This window comes from Ovis canadensis, chromosome 1 (genome assembly GCF_042477335.2).
Source record: "Ovis canadensis isolate MfBH-ARS-UI-01 breed Bighorn chromosome 1, ARS-UI_OviCan_v2, whole genome shotgun sequence".
Classification (NCBI taxonomy): Eukaryota; Metazoa; Chordata; class Mammalia; order Artiodactyla; family Bovidae; genus Ovis; species Ovis canadensis.
In genome coordinates this window covers 55,265,289-55,292,971 of record NC_091245.1, presented here as the reverse complement: position 1 = coordinate 55,292,971, position 27,683 = coordinate 55,265,289, and the positions used below count along the sequence as shown (strand labels likewise).

At 38.0% G+C, this 27,683-nt stretch overlaps 2 protein-coding genes across 51 annotated transcripts in view; one reads left to right on the top strand and one right to left on the bottom strand.

Moving 5' to 3' along the window:
• The window catches only part of DNAJB4 (DnaJ heat shock protein family (Hsp40) member B4), a 43,498-nt gene extending 24,736 nt beyond the window's left edge, over nucleotides 1–18,762 (bottom strand). For 2 of the 11 annotated variants that reach the window (XM_069595537.1, XM_069595611.1), the window contains exon 1: nucleotides 18,332–18,683. The gene's annotated coding sequence lies outside the window, so the exon portion shown is untranslated. Of the gene's footprint in view, nucleotides 1–9,862; nucleotides 9,973–10,876; nucleotides 10,932–12,020; nucleotides 12,236–12,336; nucleotides 12,413–18,331 lie in introns of all 11 variants that reach the window. The other 9 variants (XM_069595596.1, XM_069595548.1, XM_069595558.1 and 6 more) reach the window with 9 other exon arrangements.
• A 10-nt stretch (nucleotides 18,763–18,772) lies between these two features.
• Nucleotides 18,773–27,683, top strand: part of FUBP1 (far upstream element binding protein 1) — a 33,927-nt gene continuing 25,016 nt past the window's right edge. For 17 of the 40 annotated variants that reach the window (XR_011258012.1, XR_011258055.1, XM_069595452.1 and 14 more), the window contains exons 1-4: nucleotides 18,822–19,060; nucleotides 24,921–25,011; nucleotides 25,832–25,894; nucleotides 26,699–26,737. Coding sequence is in view for 36 of the 40 variants with exons in the window: in XM_069595452.1 (XP_069451553.1) it covers nucleotides 18,941–19,060; nucleotides 24,921–25,011; nucleotides 25,832–25,894; nucleotides 26,699–26,737 (313 nt within the window). In the remaining 4 variants the exon portion in view is untranslated. Of the gene's footprint in view, nucleotides 19,061–20,703; nucleotides 22,575–24,920; nucleotides 25,012–25,831; nucleotides 25,895–26,698; nucleotides 26,738–27,683 lie in introns of those variants that run through there. The other 23 variants (XM_069595463.1, XM_069595369.1, XM_069595278.1 and 20 more) reach the window with 7 other exon arrangements.

Here is a 27,683-nt window from a genome sequence, read left to right as displayed (position 1 = left end):
TCTTGACTCTTTTCGACCCCACGGACTATAGCACGCCAGGCTTCCCTGTCCATCACCAACTCCCGGAGCCTACTCTGGCAACAGTTACTGAAATCAAAACAATTTTGGTCATGATCCCTCCCCTTACAAATATAAACATAAAATAGTACCTACTGTCTACTGCTGCTTTCCCCATACAGTAGCAGAGACTGTGGCCCATAAAACTTACTGTGTGGCCCTAAAGAGAAAATGTTTGCCAACCCCTGCTTTATATAAATTATTCTTTGACTGGAGGCAGAGGGCAAGCTAAAACAGCAGTGAACACAATAAAAGCCTATTAAATCTAGCAAAATTTTTAAAATAACATACTTTTCACTATAAACACTTAGCTTATAAAATGTCAGCTTGGCGATGGTAAAATAAAACTTGTAAACTAAAATTCTCAACCTGGGCATGTTTGCTAAAGGGAACATATAAGAAAACAGGGTAGGGAGGTGAGATGTTTATCAGAAGAGGGACATGTATTTTAGAAGTTTCACAATACTCTAATAATCATACCTCTATATTGTCCAGCTTGATCTAACTCATCAATCCTAGCCATAAATGAAAAGTCAAATTTATGCTATCTCATTATTTCCATAGTTACATTCTATAAACCTGCGTAACACTGAATTAGCAAATACTGAATCATTGCCCCTAAAGGAAATGCTACATTAAGTCAACTCATCAACACATAACCTTTTTTCATGTGTGTTCCTGTATAAAGACCGTTTATTACAAAACTGAACTCATGGTCAAATAGCACTTTAACTCCTACCTGAATGAAGCTTATTTTAACACATGTATTCCCTCCATAAGGCACATCACAGCTTTCTTGTGCTTAGTGGGAACATCAGCTAGCACTTCAGTACGACACTCAAATATCTCTTTAAACAGTAAAATTTTTTTTAAAAAGCACAAAAATGCAAAAACACACTAAATACACTACAAAGACTTGTTCATGAGAGCTGAAATAAGGTTAAGGTCTTATTGGAAATCAGCTGTGAACAAAGACTCAATTTTTTTGCTGCTCTGCTCATGCACATGCACATGACCAGGAAAGTGCCCTGAGCACTAACTTCAGGGTTATAAATAAATTTTAGTGAGTGCTCAAACTGCAAGAATTGGTGGATAATGAAGGATCAACTGTGTAATGATGGACTACTACTGATAACTAAATTATGATCAGTTAAAAATTATTTTTAAGCAACAGCAAAATGAATACTACATAATCACCCAAAGTAATGTCTTTTATGTAATATTTCTTTAGTATGTATAAATCAAGTGATGTGTGTATGTGTGTGTATTTTCCTCTTCTCCACAGTCAGTTTAGTACTACTTTGAGATTCAATCTCTAATTGAGCAAATCAGACTCCCAACTTGGGTTAGGTTCCTCTGACCACAAGTTCCCACATTTTTCTCAGTATCTCTTTCACTTATCACAACTATGTAACCATCTGTTTGCCAAAACCCTACTCACTGGCTTATAGCCTCCTTACAGTATTTGTTGTTTTTTTAAGAACAATTTCACTAGTATAAGGCCCCTTACTATACATTGCTGTTCAATTCACTTCTACTGAGCAAACAATTCAATGAAATGAGAAATCACAAGGACCTAAAGTATGAAGACTGTGATATAAAAAGACAAGTGGGTAAATCTGATAGAGGTAGAATACACACAATTTACCAACCAACTTTATATTGGGAATTTGGAAAGATTTTAGATTGCCATGTTTTTCTTTTCTTCTTCTTTTTGGCCATGTGGCTTGCAGTATCCTCCCCAACCAGGGTTGAACCCAGGCACCATCTGTGAAAGCCCGGAATCATAACCATTAGGCCAAAGATGTGCAATGCTGGGCTACTAATGAACGTATAGAATATAGCAAGAGTAGATTTGAAGAAAAAGATAAGTTCCATTTAGTTGCCTATAACCCCTTCATCTATGCTACTTCTATACTTGGAAAATTTTATTGCCTGATAAAACTGGATTCCTAAGTACTAGCTGTGTTGGAATAACTTGTTCCAACTATAATGTAAGATCATACAGAGCAATGTTTACTTTCTGACTCCCCAAAACCTGGCACAATATTTAATTGAATTTAATGTGGATGAAGATGTTCAGGAGACAGCTGGATATTCTAAACAGGCTTTTAGGAAAGAGGTCTTCGCTGGAGACAAAAATTTAGAAAAGATCATAACACAGGTGGTATTTTAAAAGATTAAAAGAATCACATTTGAGGGACTTCCCTGGCGGTCCTTGGTTAAGACTCCCCCATCCAATGTGTGTGTGTGGGGGGGGCAGGGTGCAGGTTCGATCCCTGGTCAGGGAGCTAAAATTCCATATGCTTCATGGCCAAAAAGCAAAACATACACCCAAAGCAATACTGTAACAAATTCAATAAAGAGTTTTAAAATGGTCCACACCGAAAGAATCTTAGAAAAAAAAAAAGGAAAGAATAACATTTGAAAGAATCAAACACAGAATGCTTTGGGATACCAGTATTTAGGGGACACATCAATAAAGAGGAGAAAATGAAAAACACTAAGAAGTCATACTCAGAGATCAACCAGGTGAGAGTAGTTATGGCAGACAGTGCTGATTATGAACCAAACAGCCATTCCTATCTTCTTCCTGGAAAACAGATATCTAGATTCCTCCAGAGTAATGAACCTTCAAGGAAGGTCGATGCCTCCCCCTGGCTCCTGGGGAATGACTAGTGGTTAGTCTAAGTCAGTCATGTAATCACATTTCCTTTTGCCAGTGACTGGTGCACAGGTGGCCAATGAGATGCAAGGGAAATGCTCTGGAGGAGATTCTCTTCCCTATAGATAGATACCTACCCAAGAGAAAACCCAGCATTGCCTATCTGCTTTGGGATAATTAAAATATTGTACCTGTTATCTTATAACCCTGAAAGTAAACATCTGTGACACAGTGAGAATGCTAGAGTAAAAAGAAAGCAAGAGGCTGGGTTGCATCCCTGAACCAATACTGGAATCATCTATAACTGGCCTTATTGTTAAAAGAAATTGTTACTTGGAGCTGAAAGCATTGTGATATCACTTGATATCACTGGTGTCCCAAAACCAAAAGAAGGACAGTGTTTCATGAAGGATAAAGAAAAGTCAAGAAGGGTGACAGAAAAGTACTCACAAGAGTGAGAACAATTTTGGTTTCAGTAGTTATAACTAATCATGGTAAGCACTCAGTCCTTAACTATGTGCAAGAATTATTCTAAAAACTTAATACATATGAACTGAACAGTAAGAGAGATATGAAATTGTAAATTTAAGCTTTTAAAGATAATCTGAGGGAAGAAGAGAGACTTGTAATAAAGTAGAGATAAGGAAGGTTTGGGGCTTCCAGGTGGCACAGAACCCGCCTGCAAATGCAGATATAAGAGACATGGGTTCAATCCCTGCCTTGGGAAGATATGCTGGAGAAGGGCATGGCAACCCACTCCAGTATTCTTGTCTGGAGAGTTCCTTGGATAGAGGAACCCAGCAGGCTGCAGTCCACTGGGTCATAAAAAGTCAGACACAACTGAAGCAACTTAGCAGCAACAGCACCAAATAAGTTAATTTTAAGATAGTAAAGAGAGGAAAAAAACAGGAAAATGAGAAATATAAAAATACACACAAATACATAAGAAAAGAAATAATTGCCTAAGTCAAGTTTCAGAGGAGAGAGGAAGGTTTGAAATAGAGGAAACTGGAACAAACTCAGAAGTAAAGGTCTGAGATCAAGAGAAAATAAATAAGGAAAAAAATTATAAATCTGAAGGCAAGAGGATTAGGACATCCACAACTAAGGAGCTAAGAATAAAAGTAGGGCATTTGATGCAGAATGATGGTTTGACACAGCAGTTATGGGAACTAGGAAGGAAACTAACCAGAAACATGTAAAGGATTACTAAGTCTCACTGAGGACCCAGCTAAAACCAGAAACCATAAGATGAATCAACATTCATTTATTTCTTCATAAACATTTTAAGGATTTTCCATATGCCAAGGCACTTTCCTAGGTGTTGGGGATAAATTAAGAACAAACATTTCTGCGTCATGTACTTTACATTCTAATGAAGGTATAATTTAAAATATTTTTTAAATACTATATGGAATATTAGATAACGGTAGGTACTAAGGAAAATAAAGTGGAAAAGGGAAATAAGAGAATTTAAATTTTAGATGGGGTGGCCATAAATGGCTTCACCAAGAAAATAACATTTGCTCTCTGACCTAAAAGAAGGGGAAAGCAATATAAATATGGGGGTAGAACAAATATGGTAGAGGGAAATTTCAAGTACAAAAGCCTAGAAGTGAGGGAATGCCAGGAATCTTTGAGGCTTGATTATTTAAGAATGGTGAGGTAGGGGATTTCCCTGGTGGTCCAGTGGTTGAGAATCCATTGACCAATGGGGAAGACAAGGGCTTGATCCCTGATCCGGGAAGATCCCACATGCCTCAGTGCAACTAAGCCTACGAGCCACAGCTACTGGGCCTGTGCGCCTAGAGCGTGTGCGCTGCAACAAGAGAGAAGCCATTGCAATGAGAAGCCCGTACACCACAACTAGAGAGTAGCTCCCACTCACCACTAGAGAAAGTCTGCATGCAGCAATGAAGACCCAGCACAGCCAAAAATGAATAAATTAAAAACAATTAGAGGGTGGGAGTGGTGAAGGAGTTGGGAAATGGTCAGAGAAATAACAGATGCCTAGATGGTGTTGAGCCTTGCAGGTCACTAAAGACTTTGACTTGAATTGAGGGAAAGAAGCCACTGGAGAGTTTTATGCAGAAAAACAATAGGATTACTCTGGCTTCTAGAATGCAGGACGGTAGGCAAGGATGGAAGGCCAGTTAAGAATGTATTGCAATAATTGATTGCAAGTGATTTGGTCCATGATATAGTAGTGAAGGTCCTATTTTATTTATTTTAGAAGTAGAGTCAGGATCTTCTGGTGAATCAGATATGGAATGTAAGAGAAATCATAACGACTCCTAGGTTTTTCAGCTTCAGTAAATTAAAAGAACAGAATTGTTATTTACTGAAATAGTAAGATAGAAGAGCTAGATGAGGAAATTGGAGAGTTCAGTATAGGACATGTTAAGTTTACGATGCCAGTTAAACATACAAATGGTAATGTCTAATAGGCAGTTGGATATGAGTTTGATATTCACAGGGCTTCCCTGGTGGCTCAGAGCTTAAAGCGTCTGCCTCCAATGCGGGAGACCTGGCTTCAATCGCTGGGTCGGGAAGATCCCCTGGAGAAAGAAATGGCAACCCACTCCAGTATTCTTGCCTGGAGAATCCCATGGATGGAGGAGCCTGGTAGGCTACAGTCCATGGGGTCGCAAAGAGTCGGACACGACTGAGCAACTTCACTTTCACTTTCATTGATATTCATAGAGGCAGTACGGAGGAAAGACAAAAAAATCAGCAGAAATGAACTTTAAAACCGCAAGACTAAGGAGATTCTACTAGAGTGAATGTAGATAGCAAAAAAAAAAAAAAAAAAAGGGTTCAAGTAGAGAGTCACAGATTTAAAAACATAGTATAGTACTAACAAAAACTATTACTAATAAGTTAGGGTCTCTCTCTTAGCCTCAGAAGATGCATCTCAATTATTCAAAGCTGAGTATGATACTTGCTAGAGTAAACCAGTGATTCCAATCTGATCAGCACAAGGTTAACCAGTCAGCATCTGGAAGGAGGTGGAGGTAGTAGAAAGGTCTCCTTGCTTTTATTATTTTAAAAAATTTTATTGGAATATAGTTACTGTACAATGTTGTATTAGTTTCTGCTGTTCAGCAAAGTGAATCAGCTATTTTGTTGTTGTTGTTCGGTCACCAAATCGTGTCCAACTCTTTGCAACCAGTGGATTGCTGCACGCCCGTCTTCCCTGTTCCCCACCATCTCCCAGAGTTGGAGAGCTATACATGTATGTATACATATATGTATATGTATACCCCTTTTTTGGATTTCCTTCCCATTTAGGTTACTACAGAGCACTGAGTAGAGTTCCCTGTGCTACACAGTAGGTTCTCATTATTTATCTACTTTATACATAGGATCAATAGTGTATGCATGTCAATCCCAATCTCCCAACTCATCCATCCCCTCTTCTCCCCCTTGGTATCCATGTTTGTTCTCTGTATCTGTATCTCTACTTCTGCTTTGTAACTAAGATCATCCATACCAATTTTTTCAGTGGTTTCCTTGTTTTAAAGAGAAGAAACTTTTTTCCACTTTACAATCATGTCTGCATAACACTGGGAACTGTGACAACCATTATGCAATCATGAGGTGCACTAAGCCAAATGCTGCGGATGGCAGAGGGCAAAAATGAAAAAACTAAATATATATATATGGATACCTCATATATTATTGAGCTGCTCAATCAACCAGACCAAGAGTAACTCTGCATCTAAATTTTTTAGTTATTATTTAGTAAAGGTTTTCATTACTTACAGGCAATTGTATATGGTTACCATAATCTCATTTAATTTTCATAACGATCCTTAGAGCACAAAGAACAAAATGAGACTCGAAAAAGATTAAACATGGCCAGGTTAAATAACTTAACACATAGGTAACTAATGATGAATTGAAGCTTATCTAATTCCAAAATCTTTCTCAAGTGATTTAGAGTGGATTTTAAACAGTGGACATAACTGAAAGACAAAGGGCAACGGGAGTTGGGAATTCCTGGACTGCCAAATAAGACCAGGAAGTAACAGAGACTGAAAAAAAAGGGAAGGGTCAAAAGACAAGAAGAATGGAAAGAGTATGTTAGTAAAGAGTCTAAAATCATAAGTCTTTTTAAGAGAATACTGGAATGGAAGGCTTTTATTGTTTGAGTGGTCTGGATGAAGATTAGATGTAGACTGTACTCATAGACTGCAGCTCTGAGTAGGAGGAAATTGCATTTTGAGTAGTCAAGGATTGAGTTATTAATATTTACTAGCATCTACTATGTGACGCATTATTTTCTGTACTTGGGATACAATGATGACTAGACCCTGTGGAGCTCACATTATGGTATGAAACACTGACAACAAATAAACAACTAGAACTTTGGTGTGTACAGAGTTTTGGGCCCTAGAGTCAGAGGCACTCAGTGCTATCTGATTTTTTATGAAGTTCCCTGGCTTGCAACTGAGGCCTTTATTCAGAATTACAAACAGAACATTTTATTCAGGGTTACAAACAGAAAAACTTCTACCTCTGTTTCATTGACTATCTAAAGCCTTTGACTGTGTGGATCATAAGAAACTGTGGAAAGCTCTTAAAGAGATAGGAATACCAGACCATTTTACCTGTCTCCTCAGAAACCCGTATGTGGGTCAAGAAGCAACAGTTAGACCCCTATATGGAACACCTGACTGGTTCAGGATTGAGAAAGGCGTATGACAGGGCTGTCTGCTGTCACCCTGTTAATTTAACCTATATGCTGAGCACATTAAGAGAAATGCTGGGCTGGATGAGTTTCAAGCGGGAATCAAGACAGGTGGGAAAAACAAGAACCTGACATGTGGATGATTCATGAAATCAGAAGACAACTGCTTCTTGACAGGAAAGCTATGACAAACCTAGACAGTGTGTTGAAAAGCAGAGACATCACTCTGCCAACAAAGGTCCATATAGTAAGGCCATGGTCTTCTCAGTGGTCACATATGGTTGTGAGAGCTGGACCATAAAGGAGGCAGAGCACCAAAGAATTGATACCTTCGAACTGTGGTACTGGAGAAGATTCCTGAGAGTCCCTTGGACAGCATGATCAAACAGGTCAATCTTAACGGAAATTAACCCTGAATACTTATTGGAAGGACTGATGTTGAAGCTGAAGCTCCAGTATTTTGGTCACCTGATGCAAGAGCCAACTCATTGGATAAGTCCCTCATGATGGCAAAGACTGAGGGCAGAAGAAGAGAGTGTCAGAGGATGAAATGGCTGGATGGCATCACCGATGTAAGGAACATGAACTTCAGCAAATTTCAGGAGATGGGAGGGGCAGGGAGGCCTAGAGTGCTGCAGTCCATGGGATCGCAGAGTTGGACACGACTGCGCAACTGAACAACAACAACAAACAAAACACAAGAATTAAATGACAACCAGGATGACAAAGACTAGCAATTATGTAATTACTTAAAATAATTTTACATCCACTAAGAAATCAATACTTAAATAATGAATGATCTTATCTTCTCCCATTCTGACTCTGCAATACACTGCTTAATAAACTACAGTCTATTCCTTTCCATTCCTTCAAAGTTTTTTTTCTTTCTTTTTTTCTTTTGGCTGCATCTCACTCCTATGGGATTTTAGTTCCCTGACCACAGATCTAACTCAGGCCCCCAGCAGTGAAGGCACCAAGTTCTAACCACTGCACAACCAGGGAATTCTCTTTTTCAGACTGATGTAAGTAATTACCTACAAACAAATACAGTCCTTCCAAGGTGATTCACAGTTTCATTCAACATTCACTTACTAGAATAAGCTCCCTGAGGGTAAGGATATTGTCTATTTAGTTCACTACTGTATCTCTGACACCTAGAACAATGCCCAGCGTTTTCACTAAACTGAATAAATGAATAGATTAATAAGTAGCCACTAGATGCCAGATGTTATATTCATCTCAAAAGTAAATAAGACATTTCCTGCCCTTTAAGAGTATACCATTTAAAGGTTCTAACTAAAATAAAATTTCTTGATCTTTACTTATATCAGAGTACAGTTTAAAAAGCAAGTTGTTAAGACTCAAAGTAATATCTATCCTGGATAAAAGGAATTCACTGTAGACTTCATATGTTTTTAAATTTAGAAATAAACTACCCATTCTATCTTGAACAGTTAGTATTTCTATCATTAGGTACATTATATAATGTTATAAAGAATATTATGGTTAAGTCACAGGAAAATAGTAATTTCAGATACTTTTGAAATTTGTATTCCTTATTTTCCTTCTCCAGTCCTTTAAAGTACATTTTTTAAAAAATGAAGTGAGAATATCAGTTAATATGAAGCAACATAAAAGAACAAACAGAATCAGAAGGCAAATTCCAAAGAGATCACTGCTATAAATAGAGATGTGGAAATGTCAGGACAGAGAAGCAAAGTTCCACTAAAAACAACAACATAATTGTATGCCAAATGAGTTTTATATCTCACACCCACACATCTTCAGTTAAGGACTTCACTGGCAAAGATTCTCCATCTTCTAATTATCTTAAAAAGTAAATGTGAGTAAAGGCAGATGTCCTAATTTTAAAAACCAAGATGTTTTTGGTTCTGCACAGATTCTTCTTTCCATTGTACCTAAAAAGCAGAAAACTTCTATCTGAAACTTAACCCAATCACTGCTGCTTCAAATGAGAAGTTATTTCATGAAATAAGAAACACTGGACTAGGAATCTAGTCTTGCAATTAATTCTGTCACTTTGTACACAGCACTCAAGTAGTCTGAGTCACAATTTCCTCCACAATAAAATGAAAGAAATGGCCTAGATGATCCTCAACATCTTTCTAAGTTCTTAGAAAAAGTTTAAGTGAAGATGCTGCTCAGCACTATTTAGCCTCAAGGGGCCCCAACATTCAGAATCATATTCAACAATTTGTTTTTAGCTCTAGCTTGGCAGGAAAATGATAAAAATAACTATTACACATAAAACTCAATTCAATAAGTATTTAGGCTTCTACCAGCAGAAAAGTGTAAGCCAGATGGGGCAAGCCAAAAAATAAGAGGCAGTCCTTGACCACAGCCCTCTCTTACACAGAGGGTAAACTAGATAGGATAAGATCTCTGAATTCAGAACATTTACTACAGTCACACTCCAGTGTTCTTGCCTGGAGAATCCCAGGGACAGGGTAGCCTGGTGGCCTGCCGTCTATGGGGTCGCACAGAGTTGGACACAACTGAAGTGACTTAGCAGCAACAGCAGCAGCAGCAGCAGCAGCTGGGGAAACAAATTTTAATTCAGCCTCCTCATGTAAATACTTATTAAATACTTTTTTGTATAAAAGTCAGTTTTCAAACTATGATAAACGTAAGAATCTAAGATGCTTTTTTTTTTTTGGCCATGCCCCGTGGCTTGTGGGATCTTAGTTCCCTAATCAGGTATTGAACAGGCCTCTGGCAGTGACAATATCAAGTCCTAACCACTGAACTGCCAGAGAATTTCCTTAAGATGCTTACTTTTTAAAATGTGTATTTCCCAAAAATATAATTCACTAGGTCCAGGTGAGGCTCAGGTATCCACATTTTTCAAAAAGCTGATAGGGTTTAGAAACAGAAAATGTTTCTAGAGCTTGAATTCTTAAGATTATATGCCTGTAACGACCAGAGGGCAAATTGCAAGGCATTAAGAATAAGCAAAAGTCTGATGGAGCCCGTAGACTTTATATTTCAGTGGTTCTCTAGTGTGGGCTGCACTTTAAAAATCAACATTTTTACAGTTTTTACAGATACAGATATAGACCAGTTAAATCAGAGTCTCTGGGAGTGGTAGTTGGGGCTCAGGCCTAACATTTAAAAAAAAATCTCCTGCAATCAATTGCAGACAACCACTGAATTAAAGACAAGATCATTGGAATTGGTCCTGAAGAGTCTTACAGTCTAGTTAGTGATGTGTACTACAAATACATAACCCCCTTGAACAATATATTTGAAAAATAACACAGCATCATCAAATATGCAGGTATATACATATACACACACACACACACCATAAAGCACTATGTTCTTTAGTAAGGTATATTACTAATCCACCAATGCAATCAACAATACAGAAAAACAAACTTCTATAACATACAACACATTGGTTCTTTAAATTCTGTAAGTAATCTAAATATTTTTATTACCTTACATTAAGAGTTGCCTTTCCATGAAGAATTTTAGCCTATATCTTGATAAAAACTAACACAAATATTTAAAAATCCAAGTAAGAAATAACTTGTGACTCATACCCTAGAAATTAGAGAGATATGTTTCATTAGTTTTTAGTAGATTCTTCTTTTTTTTCCAAGTCAGGCTGCCTAAGCCCTAACATTTATTAACATGTGATCTTGGGCAAGTTAGTTAACTCATCTATACCCCAGTAAAATGGAGATATTAATAGCACCTACCTCATAAAGCCATTGTACGGATAAATGAATTAAACATATGTAAAGCACTTAGAGGTGCCTTCCCAGGTAGCTCAGCAGTGAAAAATCTGCCTGCAATGCAGGAGACACAGCAGACGTGGGTTTGATCCCTAGATTGGGAAGGTCCCCTGGAGGAGGGCACGGCAACCCATTCCAGTATTCTTGCCTGGAGAATCCCATGGAATGAGAAGCCTGGTGGACTACTGTCCACAGGGTCACAAACAGTGGGGCATGACTGAAGTGACTGACCAGGCACCCATGCAAAGCACTTAGAAGAGTGCCCAGTATACAGCACTTTAGAGTGTGTTCTGCAGTAAAGATACAGGAAAAGACATAGCCCTTACTATCATAAACCTTACAATATAGTGAAATTCTAAGTAAACAATAAATGATATTACCATGACATGGTATATGAGAACAAATAGGAATTTAAGAGTTTTATACAGGTTTTTTGGAAAAATGGAAAATTTTCAACAGACAACAGGAAATAAGAGGTGAGGAAGTGTTCCTGACAAAGAGAAAGATATGGGTAAAGGCTCAGGGGCTCTGCAGTTAAGAACAGGTAGGAATGACAGGGATGGTAAAAGGCTGGATTTATGGCAAATTAATGGTCATCAGCAAAATCCTAGAGGATCTGTCAATCCGCTAACAGCCTTTCAATCAAGACACTATTAAATCTGACATACAAATCAGAGAAGAAATTTCTAATAACAGGGTGAGATGATACTTCTGAAAAAGAAAACAAAAATCACTGTGTAAAAACATATGACTTTAAAAAAAATTTTTTTTTACTTTTCAAAAACAGAGTAAACTGTTCTCTCTTTTTAGTATGCTGGTAAAAGGAAGAAGTTATGTGACTTACCAAAGGGCACATGGATTGGACTTGAGTCTAGATAGATCCTCTGGGACCAAGTCCAGAGTTCTTTTCACTACATGAAGCTGCCTCCAATTTCAGACACTAGTCAAAATGTGGTTCTCCTCAAAGTTCCCAAGTTACCTTTGTGTTAACAACCTTGTCCTTTAAAATAAAAGTATTTCCTGCTTCCATTCACACAGTCTGAAACAGTATCCTACAAACTCAATCAGAAAGGATACACAAGTCATTAAAACCAATATTCAAACACCCTGAAACAACATTAACCATCAGATACCTTAAAATAACACTGTGGACCACTTACTTCAGTTTGAATTGGCCACTTTCTTCCTCATATCTAACCTGGATCTGTTGTGACTGTGCACTGAGAAAGTACAGGCCTGGTTCAAATGACACAGAGAGTACAGGATGAAGTTATCAGATCCTTTTGGCTAAGAGCTGTTCGGATATAGGTGATGGACAATAAAAGTGAGGCGAGAATTCTAAAATTTTGCCACTCAAACACCTATCCAAAAAGCCATAAAAGGACTGTTTTTCTTCAGGAGCTATAAAAATCTGTTAATATTTCACACAGATTTAACAAATTCAATAGTGGAAAGACTTTTATAAGCTTAAAAACACTGAATTTGTTTCATTCTAAGCACAAAATATGAAATATTAATTTCTATGTTAAGACAGTGACTATAAAATATAATTCAGCTGAACAATTAGCCAATCTCTTAAAGCACAATAAACAAGTTTTAGATTATTAGCTCTTATACACCCATTTTAAAGATGATTTACATTAGGCAAAGGGAAATGAACTTACTAAAGAAAAGTCTTATTTCATCAATTATAGTGAAATTATCTAGAGTTACAAGCAAAGCACAAATGAGTCCAAAGACTGAATAGATCCAGAACTAATTCACATATAACCAAATCAAAAGTCATTGGTTATAGTTTTCCACAAGTCAGTTGTATTTCAGGATCCTGGCTTTTACAAAAACTAAGATTTGAACATAGATGTTTAATCCAAAAAGTGTATAGAAGTTGCATACCATGGATCATCCTTTCCTAATTATGAAATGCGCTGATGTGTATTCAGTGGCTTAAGGTCACCCAGGTAGTTAGTGATGAATGTAAGATTTAAACTCAGATGCATGCTAAATCACTTCAGTAGTATCTGACTCTTTGCAACCTCATGGACTCCATGCTGCCAGGCTCCTCTGTCCATGGGATTTTCCAGGCAAGTACACTGGAGTGGGCTGACATTTCCTACTCCAGGGGATCTTCCCGACTAAGGAACAGAACCCACGTCTCCTGTGTCCTCTGCACTGGCAGGCGGATTCTTTAACCACTGTGCCACCTGGGAAGCCCCAATTATGAAATACCAGAAGACAAATTCTACATTTAATAATGCCAATTTCCATTTGATATTATTTCCTGGTTTCTGAAGAGCTCACAGAGATATCTCATTTGAGGATACCAACACAGATTATGATCCTTATGTAGACGAGAAATCTGAGATACAGAGGCTAAGTTCACTTGACCAAGATCACAGAGTCAACTAAAATGTGGAAGTGGAGTTTTTTCAATATTTATTCATTCAACAAATATGTAAGCCTACATGTTAGGGACTAGTCAATGGTAGAGACAGACAAGGTCTTTACTACCCAGGAGTTAACATTCTAATAGAAGAGAAACAATAAACAAGTGAACACCTACAACATCATACAATTTTCAATCAATTCTATAAAGAGAACATGGTAATTGGAGAGTGACTGCAAAATGGCACAACTAGAGGTCAGAGATGGTCTAAGATGACATCTAAGCTGAGACCCAAATGACAAGGACAATTCATCCATGTGAAGGTCCCTAAGAACATCTGAATCATCTGAAAGGAAAATGCAAATATAAAACCCTGGAGGCAGGAATGATCTTGGGCAGCCAGGTGGCTCAAGTGTTTCCTGATAGTAGCCTGATTATATGGAGCCCATAGGCCATTCCAGGGGATAGGATTGAAACATAGGTGAGACTATCTGACTGATGTTTTAAATAAAGCTTTTAAGCTCCTATATGAAAAAACAATTATAATACAATCAGGTAAAGGCAACTTTGAGCTTCAAAAGTATTGTTAATGGTCTGTTTCTTGGAGACCCTTCTTGGAAAGAGGATGTACGGGTGCTTGTTACTTTTGAGAACTTATGTATATAACTACACAAGCTGGAATCAAGATTGCCGGGAGAAATATCAATCACCTCAGATATGCAGATGACACCACCCTTATGGCAGAAAGTGAAGAGGAACTAAGAAGCCTCTTGATGAAAGTGAAAGAGGAGAGTGAAAAAGTTGGCCTAAAGCTGAACATTCAGAAAACGAAGATCATGGCATCCGGTCCCATCACTTCATGGCAAATAGATGGGGAAACAGTGGAAACAGGGTCAGACTTTATTTTTTGGGGGCTCCAGAATCACTGCAGAGGGTGACTGCACCCATGAAATTAAAAGACGCTTACTCCTTGGAAGAAAAGTTATGACCAACCTAGATAGTATATTCAAAAGCAGAGACATTACTTTGCCAACAAAGGTCCGTCTAGTCAAGGCTCTGGTTTTTCCTGTGGTCATGTATGGATGTGAGAGTTGGACTGTGAAGAAGGCTGAGTGCCAAAGAATTGATGCTTTTGAACTGTGGTGTTGGAGAAGACTCTTGAGAGTCCCTTGGACTGCAAGGAGATCCAACCAGTCCATTCTGAAGGAGATCAGCCCTGGGATTTCTTTGGAAGGAATGATGCTAAAGCTGAAACTCCAGTACTTTGGCCACCTCATGAGAAGAGTTGACTCATTGGAAAAAACTCTGATGCTGGGAGGGATTGAGGGCAGGAGAAGGGGATGACAGAGGATGACATAGCTGGATGGCATCATGGATTTGATGGACATGAGTCTGAGTGAACTCCGGGAGATGGTGATGAACACAGAGGCCTGGGGTGTTGCGATATACGGGGTCGCAAAGAGTCGAACGCGACTGAGCGACTGAACTGAACTGATATACTTCGCTGTACAAAATCTCATAATTTTTAAAAGTAAATTGAAGAGATGTAAGGGTACAAGCAGAAAATCTAGAATGCTACTGTAACAGCCAGGACTGACTCAGGAGCAGTGGAGGTGAAAAGTAGTGGCATGTAGAATATATCTGTGAAGGATGGTAAATACATCTTCTTGATGGAAAATCAGGGACAGCTATTAAGGCTGACCAGTGGTCAGGAAATGGCAACCCACTCCAGTGTTCTTGCCTGGAGAATCCCAGGGACAGGGGAGCCTGGGGGGCTGCCGTCTATGGGGTCGCACAGAGTCGGACAGGACTGAAGCGACTTAGCAGCAGCAGTGGTCCTTACTGTGGAGTGATTTTGCCTCCCAGAGCACAGCTACAATATCTAGAGACATTTTTGGTTATCATAATTGGTATGGGGGGGTATGTGCTTCTGGCGTCCAGGCCAAGGATTCCGCTAAACATGCTACAATGCACAGTAGTGCTACAAAGCAAAGCATCTAGTTATAAAGTGTCAACAGTGCTGAGGCTGAGAAATCCTGGTCTTGACTGATTTCAAATGGTTCCCATTCTAGAATATCCATACTTCCGGAAGACTTTACAAAAAAAAAAAAAAACAAACTAGAAATGGAGGCCTTTACTTATTTAACATTTCAGTTCAGTTCAGTCGCTCAGTCATATCTGACTCTTTGTGACCCCATGGACTACAGCACGCCAGGCCTCCCTGTCCATCACCAACTCCCAGAGTTTACTCAAACTCATATCCATTGAGTCCATAATGCTATCCAACCATCTCATCCTCTGTCATCCCCATCTCCTCCTGCCCTCAATCTTTCCTAGCATCAGGGTCTTTTCAAATGAGTCAGCTCTTTGCATCAGGTGGCCGAAGTACTGGAGCATCAGCTTTAACATCAGTCCTTCCAATGAACCTCAGAACTGATCTCTTTTAGGATGGACTGGTTGGATCTCCTTGCAGTCCAAGGGACTCTCAAGAGTCTTCTCCAACACCACAGTTCAAAAGCATCAATTCTTCAGTGCTCAGCCTTCTTTATAGTCCAACTCTCACATTCATACATGACTACTGGAAAAACCATAGCCTTGACTAGATGGACCTTTGTTGGCAAAGTAATGTCTCTGCTTTTTAATATGCTGTCTAGGTTGGTCATAGCTTTTCTTCCAACGAGAAAGCGCCTTTTAATTTCATGACTGCAGTCACCACCTGCAGTGATTTTGGAGCAAAAAATAAAAGTCTGACACTGTTTCCACTATTTCCCCATCTATTTCCCATGAAGTGATGGGACCTGATGCCATGATTTTAGTTTTCTGTTGAACTTTAAGCCAATTTTTGCACTCTCCTCTTTCACTTTCATCAAGAGACTCTTTACTTCTTCGTCCTTTTCTGCCATAAGGGTGGTGGTGTCATCTCCATATCTGAGGTTATTGATATTTCTCCCAGCAATCTTAACTCCAGCTTGTGTTTCATCCAGCCCAGCGTTTCTCATGATGTACTCTGCATAAAAATTAAATAAGCAGGTGACAATATACAGCTTTGACGTACTCCTTTTCCTATTTGGAACCAGTCTGTTGTGCCATGTCCAGTTCTAACTGTTGCTTCCTGATCTGCATACAAGTTTCTCAAGAGGCAGGTCAGGTGGTCTGGTATTCCCATCTCTTTCAGAATTTTTCAGTTTGTTGTGATCCACACAGTCAAAGGTTTTGGCAGTCAATAAAGCAGAAATAGATGTTTTAATATTTAGAGCTAACTAAAATTGTAGTATACATAAAATCTATCTCTTTGGAGGTAAATTATAGCACTCTGTGACTATGTCAGTAAGGACTTACTGGTGTATGTCTAATTAATAAACTATTAAAAAATCAATTACTAATAAATGCCATTTATTGGGCAGACTTTCTCAAAGAACCACTGAAGAAAGTCTATTTAGCAATACTACCCAACACTGCTTTTAGATTTTCTTTTTACTGGTAAGCTTAAATCTATAGCCCAACACACACACTGCTTTTCCAAATACAAATTTCCCCTATATCGAAATAGATGGCCATGCTGCACACTGAAAAAGATAATCACAGCTGTAAGATGGTAGGAAAAGCTAATAATAAGAGAATGATGGCCCACGTGTATCTGCATGCATGTAACTGTTTCCAGGCAAAAGTACTGGAGTGGGCTGCCATTGCCTTCTCCATAAAGGTCCGTATAGTCAAAGTTATGGTTTTTCCAGCAGCCATGTACGAATGTGAGAGCCGGACAATAAAAAAGAACTGATGCCTTCAGAACTGTGGTGCTGGAGAAGACTCCAGAGTCCCTTGGACAGTAAGGAGATCAAATCAGTCAATCCTAAAGGATATAATCCTGAATATTCATTGGAAGGACTGATGCTGAAGCTCCAATACTTTGCCCACCTGCTGCGAAGAGCTGACTCATTGGAAAAGACCCTGATGCTGGGAAAGATTGCAGGCAGAAGGGGATGACAGAGGATGAAATGGTTGGATGACATCACCAACTCAATGGACATGAGTTTGAGCAATCTCCTGAAGATAGTGACCCACAGGGAAGCCTGGCGTGCTGCAGGCCATGGGGTCGCAGAGTCAGACACGACTGAGAGACTAAACAAAAACTCTTTGAGAACTGATTCACTAAACACAAAATACCAAAGTTGGTAAAGTTCATTTTACCTCATTCTTTGTTACCTAAGCGGAAAAAATAGGGGCAGGGAGAGAAATACAATCATTGTAATAGACTCCTAAAGCATTGTAATGTGTCTGAAACTATTACTAATGAGTCTAGACTACTACTACTATTGCAGTAAATTACATGTGACGATATGCTCCAAAAGGAAATTACCTGGTAACTGAAGATAACAGAAAATACGTAACAATACAACCTAGCTCCCAGATGACAATAAATTACATTTGAGTTCTCACAGGTTTGGGACACTATTTCTAAGAAGCCAAGAAGCCACAAAGAATTTCTGTCAAGAAATGGATGCTGTTCAACTATAAGGACCTCAATAAAACTGGCCACGGTTACATACGATATTAGGTTACCAAGTCCGGCGAAAACTACATTTTAGGAACAATCACATTCCTAAAAATTAAAGAAATGAGCAATCATATCGTCACAGCCTCATCCAAAATATTTACACAAAACCTTTGTAAAATCAACTCTAGAACTAAGGCCTCCAGCCTGAATTCATCCCCGCTTGTGATAAAACTCCAAACTGACAATCTAGAAGTAAAATACAGGGACACTTTACTACCCTGAAAATCAGGCCGCGTTGCCGCTAGGCCGGGCGGACGTTTTCGGCAGCATCACCTCGCGGCGGCCGGGGCGCGCTCTCTTCCAGGCGCACTCCCGGCCGCAGCGCTCTCGAGACACTGTTGCGCCGCCGTTGCGCCTGTCGACGTCACCTGCTTCCCCAAGGATACAACAGAATGACCCTCGGTGGAAAATCCACCCACTCTACTCCCTGAGGCGGCGGCCAAAAGACACTACTCCTTTCCTCCGAGCTTTCAAAAATTAAAGCGAACCGCAGTCGCCCGCGAGTCTCTACCCACCACCAAAGTGGGAAAACCGTACCACTTTAGCTCTAGGATGCACAAAGAGGCGGTGCCAAAGTAAACCCCATTCTCGCGAAATATAAAGACAATTCTCGCGATGTCTCCTCGCCTTTTTCTAGCCTCACCCCTCAAGCCCGCGCGTTGCCTCAAAACTTCGCGAGATTTTCTTCTCTCAGTCTCCGCCCCTTTACGGCACGATGGTCGCACAAGAATGCGATACAGGCTTGACGGCCGCCATTTTCTTTCTTTCTTAGCAGTTGGCTGAGAGGTCACTGGGAAGAATCGGTAGCGGCCACTGTAGTGTAGGCATGGCAGACTATTCAACAGTGCCTCCACCCTCCTCTGGCTCAGCCGGTGGCGGAGGCGGCGGCGGTGGTGGTGGAGGAGTTAACGATGCTTTCAAAGATGCACTGCAGAGAGCCCGGCAGGTAAGTCTGGACCGCGCGGCGGGATCCCGACAGCTCACGGTAATTGGCCGCTGGCTGAGTAGGCCGCTACTTCTTTGAGCGTTAGGAAGAGGAAAGAAGTGCCCTTCCGGCCTCTGAGATGTGAGAAGACTCACGTTTCTCCACGTTGGTAATACTGATTAGAAGCTGGAATTCGGGTTTTGTGTTCATAGGGTATGTGCCACTTTGAACCCCAACGCATGCTCTGCGAAGATGGCTTTAGGTTGTTCTCCCGCTTCTGCGGTACTCGCGCTTTTTTCTCCAAAGAGCATTTCCTTTTCGAGCATTTCCTTTTCTTCTGAGTGAACATCCACTTCCACGGGATAAAGCGCGCGTAGTTTTACACAATAGTATGGAAGCTTCTAGTAATGAGTTTGGGAAAGGACTAGGGTCCGTCTGTAGGAGCCATCGTAAGGGAAGGGACCTGTCATTAAAGCAGTCTTTAGAGCTTCCAGCCCATTCGAACTCTCCCGCAGTTAATCTTTCGGTTTCATTCACTTTCACACATTGAAGGAAGAGAATTAAGGGAGCAACAATATCCCGGGCTGGAATCCTTCCTCAGGGCGGGATTTACGCGTATTCTCTGGCTCCTTCCCTCTTCTCAAAATGGCTTCAGGTCCTTAATACCCGAAGTTTCAGTTTGAATCTGCCTCTCAGTTCAGAGTCGTAAACTGACCAAGGACTCTTTGTATTACGTAGGTGCGCACATTAGCCCTGAAGGCACTTCTTTCCCAAACGGCAGCTGTTGAAAAGAAGTAGTAACGTTGTGCTCTAGGATTTAATTTGAACTTTACCTTCATGTAATTTTCAAATGTATGATGTCGGTATGAACTTATGTCTAAAGCAAAAGTAAGAATCTTTGTGACACGATGCTTATTAGATGCTAGACATTTTTGGAATACAGTGTTAAACTAATGGTAATCAGAAATCAATTTTGTGGTATGTTTTGATAACATTAGGAGTTCACTTCGTTAAGTTACTTTTTAACCCCTAGTTGGATTAAAGGATCATTTGACTCAGAATCCATAAAATCTGTAGTGATGTAGCATATCGGTCATATTTTAATAATGTGAACATATTGTAAGTAAAAATGTACCTGTACTTGTTTATAATCAGAATTTTTCCAGGTAGTCAACAGGGGGTACCATTAACACTAATTATTCGATTTGTTTACCTAGTTTTTATTTACTATTTCTGAACGTGTTTAAAATCGTGACTGAAACGTTAATATAATGACAGCAACCCTGTTAGAGGGGTTTTTAGAGAAGACTCAACCGGAATTAATTTATTCAAGCAGCATATTGAATTCGTTTGTTCCATACACTATACTTCGATACTGGAGAATTTTTTAAATGTGTTAATTGGATTTTTTGCTTTCTAGGAAGCCATGATATAGTCAAAGAACCAAATGCAAAAGAGTAGTAGTATCTAATGCTTTCAAAACGTAGACAAGATTTAGGCACTGTTAATTCGTCCATTTGTTCTGTAAACATTTATAGAGTTCTGCTGTGAATCAGGTACTGTACACATCACAAGGGAGTGGGGTACCCTACTGCCAAAGGACTGATATTTTAAGCAAGGCATTAAAGAATGAGAGTTTGACCAGTGGATAAAGAAGCAGCATGCGCTAAGGTATGGGGGTTTGGGGGAATAGAGTGAAGTCGTTGAAGGATAGAGTTGGGTGGGGAAGGAGGGTGGAATATGACGTGAGAAAAAGTGAAGGTGGATACCAAGTTAGAATGCTTTCTTACCAAGTTAGAATGCTTTTTTAATATAGAAATTGTCCTCAAACTATGAATTTCTTGTCCTGCAATAGAGTTTACAAGTGTCTTTTCTGTGATTTGATTATTTCTACAGAACTGATCTTAAATCTGATATTCTCAAGTTTAGCATTTGAGTTGAATTGCCCCTTCTTGTGGTATTTGAGAATGTTTCCATATATATTGGTTGTAGCTGCTTGTCTGATTATTCAGGTGTGGAGTATAGGGAAAGGTGTTTGGGTTGAAGGAACAAGTTAGGTTAATATTTGAACTACTTTTTTCCTTATTTATATTAAATGGATTCTGAATTGTATTTCCAAAATCTCCATCTAACCTTAAGTTTCTTTTCTTTGTCCAGAGTATTATGCTATGTTCTTTGGAAGGAAGAGGTATAAGAACAGCTTATTGCCTTCAAAGAGCTACATACTGGTGGGAAATCTATTGGCATTTCAGCTGAACAGTTCTTTGTTATGCGGGAAAGCAGCACAAATGATTAGTGTCCCTGGACCCTATCTAGTTAAAGCTAGTAGCATTTACTCCAGCTGATTGTTGCCATCTGGCAGTGGAGCTCGGTCTTTTTTCCAGAGAATTCAAATAGTTTTATTTTTAATGTGAAGTTTTCAGATCTGTGAGCTAAATCTAACACAAGGGCACTAAATTGCTTCTCTAGGGTTTCCAACGGTATAGTTTAGAAATTATATTTGGGTATTTCAAGCTTTATCTGTGGAGGGTGATATTGAAATTATTTGACTAGATATTTAGTGATCACACTGATAACAAGTTCTATCCTTGAAACATTGGAAAATTAGTATATATCTACTTTTTTCCCCTTAAAGTTATATGAAGATAGAAGTAAATCTGAGACCAAGTAGTAAGTAGATCGCAGGTTAAGCAACATTATCAACCCTCATCACTTCCCCTCTAAACTATTAAATCAGTTGTTAGGTACTCAATTCTTTAAGTCTCTTTCTTGATAATTGTGAAAGTAATTCAGACTATTATGTTTGAATAAAAAGAAAAATTTATAAAATAGAACTCTTGGCTTTTTACTTACCATTATTCTCTTCAGCATTTGAGAGTTTTGTTTTGGGGGCTTTTTTTAGTAATATATTTTGAAATAGTATAGCAAAGCTTGATTATGATAATAAAGACTTGGGACTATAGAGAGGGGACAATATTAATAAAGTGGTAGCCTAGTAATATTTCTAGCCTCTTCACATTTCTGGTACATGGAAACAATCCATTAGGATCTTTCCCATAGTAGGTACTCAGTATTAAATTGAATCAACATATCTTAATGAATTAGTGATGAAATTTTGTTTTGAAAATAATTGCATTCTTTCAAAATGTATGTCTTGGGCCAGTATAAATAAAAGGCTATTAAAATTTTTGAACCAAACATTTGAAGTCTTGTGAACTCTGGATTATTGTTAAATTCTAGTGTGCTGACTTGTTCATAGTAACTGGCAATTTATATGCTACATATTAGGTCTCTGTGCTAAGCATATGTGTATTAATTCATTTAATTCCCACAATTATCCTATAAGGTAAGTGGAGAAACTATTTATCTCTTTTGTACACAGAAGATGAATGAGGCACAAAATGCTTAAGGAAATTTGGCAAGGACACAAAGCAGTAAAACCAGAATTACCACTGACCCCAAATCACGGTTGGACCCCAAAGCCTAAGGAAGCATGTAGACTGAAACTTAGGAGATAGTCATTTGGGGCATTTAGGTAATTACTTCTGAAAGTCAATCTTTTGTGTGCTATTGTTTGTGGTTTTTTTGTTTTATTCTTGAAAATCGGGTGGTATGACTGAATCTCTTAAATTTTCTTTCAACTCCAAAATTCTTAGATTCTAGGAATAATCAATGAAGAAAGTTGGGAAATGCTAAAACAACGAAAATACAAAAAATATTTACCCTTTTGAGAAGTAAGGAGAGTCCAAATAGAACACTCGTATTTTTATTGTAAATTAAAATCAAAGAAGTTGCCTACACTTAGTTCTCCTGGTCTCATAAGAATTGTATATAGCTAAAGGTTGAATTTTAAGGATTACTATTTCTCTTAAAGTAATCCTGTGACGTAACCTAGCAAATATATATTTAACTGGTTGAATAGTAGTAATTTTACTAAAAGCTTTTCACTGACGTTTTTAGTGAAGGGGACTTCCCAGGTGACACTAGTGGTAAAGAACCCACCTGCCAATGCAGGCGACGTGGGTTTGATCCCTGGCATCCCACTTCAATATTCTTGCCTGGGAAATCCCATGGACAGAGAAGCTTGGTGGGCTATAGTCCATGGGGTTGCAAAGAGTTGAACAGGACCAAAGCATCTAAACACACACAATGTTTTTGTATTGGTTTGGAATTTTTGAGATGGTGTTAAGTGGTTCTTCTGAGTGAACTTAATGATCAGTTTTCATTTGGATATTTTAGAACTATCCAATAAATGGGAAGATATCCAATTAAGTATCCTTTTTCTATCCAGAAGTTACTTGGAGTTCAAGGAGTGCTGCTTTGCAAACTCAGTATTTATAAAAGCTAATTGCAGAAGGTATTGCCAGCCTAAACTATTTCCCTCATGTATATTGTTGTTTCTCAGACCTGAAATACTTCCCTTAAATCAGTGCCCAGCAGCTAAGTTCCTTTGCAACAGTTCAGATGGTCATTGCTTTAAAACTGAAGTGGAAAAGCAATTTTCAGGTGTGATGAGGAAAATTTTCAGAAATAATATTAATCAGATCAAATATACAAATACGCTTTTGAGAAAGTGAAAGATGATTAAGATAGCATCAAGAAATATATACCTGTTATCAAGCATTTTTTTATTTAATCCTAATATGCTTTGTAGTGGGTATTTGCATTTACAGATGAGAAAAAGGGAAATCTGGGGACCCTAGGAAATATATTTGGTATATGGGAACAGATAATGTAAGTATCAGGACTTATGTGATACATTTTGAATTCAGGTTATTAAATACACTTATCCTTCACAGTTTTCTAGTTATAATGAAGCTTGAGGCACTTAGTTTAGTTCCACATCAAGATCTTTCTTTGGAAGAATTCCAGTCATCAAAAGTTTCATTTTCTCTTTAACTTTTATAGAAAATTTCAAACATACTCAAAATTCAAAGGATAGCATCAGTGCATCACCCATCTTTGGTGACTACCCTTTTAGTAATTTCCGTGGCGCTCTGTAGAAATTGGAACTTCACCATTGACTTACTATGCCTCTTGAGATGTTTTTCAGTTGTAAAATGATTATCTCATAAGCACTCTATCTCATAGAATTGTTGTGGTGATTCAGTGACAAAATGAGTATAAAACATTTATTACAGATAGACAATTTGGTCTGTTGGCACTCAGCAATTTTAGTTCCATTTCCTTTTTCATAGAAAAATGCCATAAATATCCCCTGGTTTTGCCTCACTTGTGAGGCTGGTATTTCTTACATGACGTTTGCCCCAGAATGTGGTTCTATAATAGATGTACAACTTCCCAGGTTTCCCCCACACCTCCACATTTCCTTAGAAAAAGATTGTCCAGAAGTGTTACGCAAGTAACATATTTTAACTCAACATATCTAAAATGTTGCCATTTTATTGTATTCAGTATAAAAATTTGGCGGATGCTTTGTATTTGTTCCACAGTTTCACTACTTAGGGTGTCTTTTACACTTGAAGTACATCTCAGTTTGGACTAGACATATCAAGTACTCGCTGACCAGATGTGACTGGCGTTTTACACCTTGTTAGACAGCATAGCCTTAGCATCTCATATGCTGTTCTCTCTGCCAGCCAACACATGGTCATGGAGAAGACAGAATTAGGAGTCCGACTTTCCTCAAAGTTCTTTAGTCAGTCTTCTAAAGATTCCTAATTGATTAGTTCTTTGTTTTTATAGAGATACATCAGAAATTTTCAGGTAACTGTCTGAAGTTATTAATGATATAAATTGAATTATTTTGTCTATCAAGTTAATTTTCTTACATGATAGATATTTAGCATATGTGAGGGAATTTCGTTCTGAATAGTTAAAGCTATGATGTTGTCCTTGATGATGTGTTTTGTTTTTTAAGATTGCAGCAAAAATTGGAGGTGATGCTGGTACGTCACTGAATTCAAATGACTATGGTTATGGGGGACAAAAAAGACCTTTGGAAGATGGAGGTAAGTTATAGCCATAAATATTTTAAATTGTTTTACACGGAGTTTAGTTGAAGTAATCTTTCAAGTGTTCTTTTTTTGAAACATTGCTTTTATCATAAGGTTCCTAAAATTGTAAGGGTTATATTGGCCTCAGAAGGAGAGGGGGTAAAAAGAGACCTAAACAAGGTAGGTAAAATTTGAGTTAACCAGTCAGTTTTGTCTTAGTAGAGAACATCATTTTCCCTCTTTTAGGATTGTGCCAGATTGATAGTTTGCACAGACAACTTGTTAATATACTGAAGTAAAAGTCTAGGAAACATTTCACTGGTTTTTCTCATCATACATGAATTAATCTGAGATGCTATATTCTCATTACTTTGTTATTTTAGATTTCACTTTAAAGGTTGAAGTTGCTATATAGTTTGCTACTTTTGTGTGTTGCAGGTTATACCATTGTTACCTTTTTGTTTGCTTTAGTACCTTGTTTTGTGTTTCAGGTTTAACTCAAAATGTGGCTTAAAACAGTAGATATACAGTGCTTTGTATTTTTTTAAAAAAACATAATTGTTGAAGCTTCTGAACTTAGACGTCTGCACGTATTTTTTATTTTAGATTTGATGTATGAATTTTGATACATTTTCTTTTTGCCCGTTTATTCTTTTTTAAAGGAGGATTCTGAATGAGCTTATAGAATGTATTTGTAGCTTTTGATCAGGAGTACTTGGTTTCCTTTTATTTAAGTGTCTTTCACATTTATAGTGAGGTTTTAATATACAAAAAAAAATGAGCTAATGATGCTTCAGATGTTGTATGTAATGTATTCTTTTTATTTTATGTGTAGATGGCTCTTGGACAAGTCCGAGCAGTACAACACACTGGGAGGGAATGCCCTCTCCTTTTAAAGGCAGGAATTTTTATTTATTACCTGTGTTCAGTATGTAAACGTGAAATAAACCAGTGGATTCTTAAATGGACACAAATATTTCTTGGATTATGTGTCTGAATTTTTGCTGCACAACATTCTGATGTTTAATCATTTAAGTTTGAAGGGGGGAGGAGAATGTAGTACTTTGAGCTGTAGGTTGCCTATTCTAAGGTATGCATTGTATTCATGTGTGTAAAGGATGTAGATAAAGATGAAGTCATGTAGTTGTTGAGTTTCTGCTGAAGTTTATGCTGTGAAATGTTTGGTTAGGAACAGTAGAACAGTTTAGCTTGAGATTGCCTTGTAATGTGATTTTTTTTTTTAACTTATTTTGCATAGCTTTGTGTTCATTGTCAGGTACACTCAGCTTTTGATATGTCAAAATTTCACATTTTGATAGGTTCTTTTCCTTCCAATCTTCAGTTCCTACAGTGGGAAGCATCATTAGACTTTAGCATGTGATGTTTTGCTAACTAATGGACTAAATACTTTGTTGTATCATTCTAAAGTGATTGACATACATTAAGGTCAGTGATTTGATTCAGTAAAAGAATTTTCTTTTAATGTCTGTGCATCTTTTAAACATGAAGAGCATGAAAGAAGTGCAGTTTTCTTTGTTTCGATTCCTAAGTGTTTGGGCTGAGTTTTGGTGGTTTTGGTTCAAATGATAAACCATACCCTCAGCTACTTCCATAAATGTTTATATTGGTGTTCTTGATTGGGTATGGGGGAGCTGAGTCTTATATTATTGGCAGAAAATTAAAAGACTCTTTAATTTTGCAGATCAGCCAGATGCTAAGAAAGTTGCTCCTCAAAATGATTGTAAGTACTTATTTTAAATTTGGTTAAAAACTAGATTTTGATAACAATTTTGTTCCTGTGTTTTATGGTATCTTTGAAGTTATTTGAAGGCCATAAATTTTTTTTGAATGAATTTATTTGTAAAGATACACCTTCGATCTTTATAATCTTCCACTTCTGTTAAGGCAGTGTATATATTATAAGATTTGGTTGCTAATCATTTTATGTATTCAATTTGTTTTATAACTCCCACTTTTTAATTGATAGATAGTTGTTATATTTTCCATTATGGTCTATCATTGGATATTGAATATAGTTCCCTGTACTGTACAGTAAGAACGTATTGCTTATCCATATATATGTATAGTTTGTATCTGCTAACCCCAACCTCTCACTCCATCCCTCCACCAACACCCCCCCTCCACCAATCACAAGTCTCTTCTCTGCCTATGAGTCTATTTCTTGGATAGATTCATTTGTGTCATGTTTTAGATTCCACATATAAGTGATATCATGTGGTATTTGTCTTTCTCTTTCTGACTTCATTTAGTACGATAATATCTAGTTGCATCCATGTTCCTGTGAATGGCAATATTTCATTCTTTTTTATGGTTAATAGTATTTCACTCTGTACATATACCATGTCTTCCTTTATCCATTCTTCTGTCATCAGACGTTTAAATTGTTTCCATGTCTTGGCTATTGTGAGTCGTGCTGCTGTGAACATAAGTGTTACAATTCCATTTCTTAATCTTGGCTTAACAACACTTGAAAAGGATATTTTTTAATGCTATTGCTAATAATGTCTGCCCTTTCACTGAGTTTCTTGCCGACTGTTGATTTAAGTATTCTGCGTAAAATTTTATTCTTTTCAAGATGTTGTCTTATGTCAGGGGAAAATTGTAGAATTGCTTTAAATGATGATATTGTTAAACATCTGTCAATTTAAATAAAATAATTTGTATTT